This window comes from Galeopterus variegatus, unplaced genomic scaffold (genome assembly GCF_000696425.1).
Source record: "Galeopterus variegatus unplaced genomic scaffold, G_variegatus-3.0.2 Scaffold1550, whole genome shotgun sequence".
In the NCBI taxonomy this organism is placed as follows: domain Eukaryota; kingdom Metazoa; phylum Chordata; class Mammalia; order Dermoptera; family Cynocephalidae; genus Galeopterus; species Galeopterus variegatus.
In genome coordinates this window covers 282,080-284,780 of record NW_007727661.1, presented here as the reverse complement: position 1 = coordinate 284,780, position 2,701 = coordinate 282,080, and the positions used below count along the sequence as shown (strand labels likewise).

Sequence of the window (2,701 nt, the reverse complement as noted above, 5' to 3'; positions counted from 1 at the left end):
TGGCAGGTAACTTTTTACAGAAATGTTTACCACAAATATGTGTTAATGTTTGGTGTAGCTTGGACTACTGCAAGGTCTTTTCGGGACGTTCAGTAGAAGCCTGTGGTGACTGCTAGAAATCCACCACAGATCACAAATAATGACCCTGCTTTGTATGGGGTTTATAGGTAAACAGTGGAGTCAGCATAAATCACGGAGGACAGTCTTGGAGTGATCAGAAATACTTCAGTCCTCACGCTGCATACCTTCCTAACAGATTGTCAAAAGGTAACTTGCCTCATCCTCCTCCTTTTTCTTCTCTCCTTTTTCTTCTCTTTTTATTTTCTCTTTAAGCATCATTAATTCTGTCCTAATATAAGTTCAGTCAAAACAAAACCATTGTTATCTCTGAAAAAGAAACAGCAGTGAAAAGAACATACTTGTGGGCACTTCAGATGTTCACTAAAAGCCTTAAAGCAGCATTGGTCTTTCTTCATCCCTGTAAAACGGGTTGTCACCAGGAGGGATCATGTTTAAATCGACAGAGGAGACATAAAATGCCAGTGCCTTTTTTTTTTTTTTTTTTTTTTACTTTCTCACAGCCACAGGGTCATTTCCACGGCAGTCCTGCAAAAGCTTATCAATTTCTCTCACAACTTCCTCAGCATCCACGGACTCTCTGCCCAGCTCCCTGTTGGGGTGGTCAAGCTGCTCGAGAACTGCACCCATCTCGCTGGAATCCCGGCTGGCTCTGGAATGCACATCCGCGAAGACCCTTGCCATCTGATCGGAAGCCATGAAGGGAGGGTCTCTCGGTTGCTTACTGGGCGACAGATACTGACTGTCGGTGGGCAAGTACTGCCCGCTTGCTTCAGCCAGGGATCCTGGTTTTGCTTCACAACCATCCAGGGAGCCTTTTGTTGAGGTGCAAGGCTCAATGCATGCCTTAGTTGGGCTGCTTGATGCTGAGGGGACCTCTTGGAGGAGAGGGCTCAGGGCACGTTTGGCTTTTAAATAAGGTTTAACATTGGCAATGAGAATAGTGTGCTCTCGCTTGTCTTTTCCAAATGTACAAAAAGTCTTTTTCCCAGTGGGATTCACAGTTTCGTAAGTCTCAGTCTCAACATTAGCTTCAACTGTGGGTACAAAGAGATTTGTGCGGTAATCTGCATTTTCAGCCTGATTGGCTGCAGGGAACTGTGGCATCCAACACCTGTCAGAATGACCAAGCACTCGGCATTCATCTGTGCAATTAATGCACTCTTCTGGTTCTGCAAAACAAAAGAGAAAACAGCAAATCTAATCATTAGGGCTTCCTTTAAATTTCTACAAAGCCTGTGATCAGCTCTCGGTGGGTTTGCTTGACCTCTGGTCTCTTAATTAAAAAGGAAAAGTAAACAATAATTAAAACATTTCGGGATGGTTGCATAAACCTGCTGGTTGAGACAATGGTTTTATTTAAGTGTATTCTCTAGATATTAACAATTCCCATAGCCTGGGAAGAAGTAAAAAGTGGCCTTTGGAGAATCATTCTCGGTAGAATAGAGCATCAATGTAAACTAATCTCCTGGGAATATCAGTTAGTCTTTGTTCTGTCTAACATGTCCCAGAAACAGTAAACTTCAAAAAGGATTATCAGGATTAATTTTTCAAATCAAATAACAGGACAAACATGGATTGCGAACTTCTATAACAAGTTCTAAGCTGCTTTTAAAAAATGTTTTATCCCTCTTTTGCTTGTAATTGTTATTTTGGTGACAGTCATGAAATAAAAGGTTTCCTTTAAAAGCCTTCTTTTCCTACAGAGAGTGGCAAATGGAATTTTCTATCAGAATGTATTATAAATAAGCTTGTCAAAAAGTGCACATTCTTATTTCATTAGATTTGTGTATGGATCATGTAATCAGTTTTCTTCACTGGTGTAAGTAGGTAAAAATGGATTTACTCAACAGAGATAGTTCAGAATGAATGACAAATCATGATTTTCTATGTTATCAGCTTTTTGTTTCTGGTGTAAGTAGGTGAAAATGGATTTACTCAACAGAGATAGTTCAGAATGAATGACAAATCATGATTTTCTATGTTAAATAATAATGCTTTCTGTGAGGATTTCTACTTCTCTACTTTGCCAATAGACACATAGAAAATCTAACTAAGGCAGCTTTTATGATTCCTATTTCAAAGATGCTGAACAAAGAAATATGAAAGAAAATTCCTTCATTATCACAACAGCTGCATACTCTCATTAACCCCAATATTTTAAACCATAACTTTGAACTACATCTTCCAAATTGTTCCTTTCCTCTACAAATGGTTATTCCTCCTATGTTTAACAATCCTTTTTGAACTTTTACTTTCAGAAGAGGATATTTACAATTTTTACCTCTACGTGATGGGAATAGAATTCCCTACACATCTAGGAGCCCTTGGGATTACCTTTTAATTGATGCTAGATGATCTCTACAAATTTATAGTGTCATGTGCAAGGAAAAAAAAGTCCTTGTGAAAGATATTTAAAACAGAAAATAGAAAATTTAATAGCATTGATAAATGTGTACATTTACTTTTCAGTCATATACAAAGTCTGGCTTATATTTAAAACACATAAATAATTCCTTATAAAAAAAAAAAACCTGTTTTGGGCCGGCCCGGTGGCGCAATGCTTGGGAGCGCGGTGGCGCTCCTGCCGAGGGTTCGGATCCCACATACAGACAGGTTCCCG

General features: G+C 39.1%; 1 protein-coding gene across 1 annotated transcript in view; it reads right to left on the bottom strand.

Moving 5' to 3' along the window:
- Nucleotides 1-268: 268 nt before the first annotated feature.
- Nucleotides 269-2,701, bottom strand: part of PCDH17 (protocadherin 17) — a 101,513-nt gene continuing 99,080 nt past the window's right edge. The window contains exon 4 of the mRNA XM_008577594.1: nt 269-1,250. Coding sequence (XP_008575816.1) covers nt 568-1,250 — 683 coding nt within the window. The 3' untranslated portion in view covers nt 269-567. The remainder of the gene's footprint in view (nt 1,251-2,701) is intronic.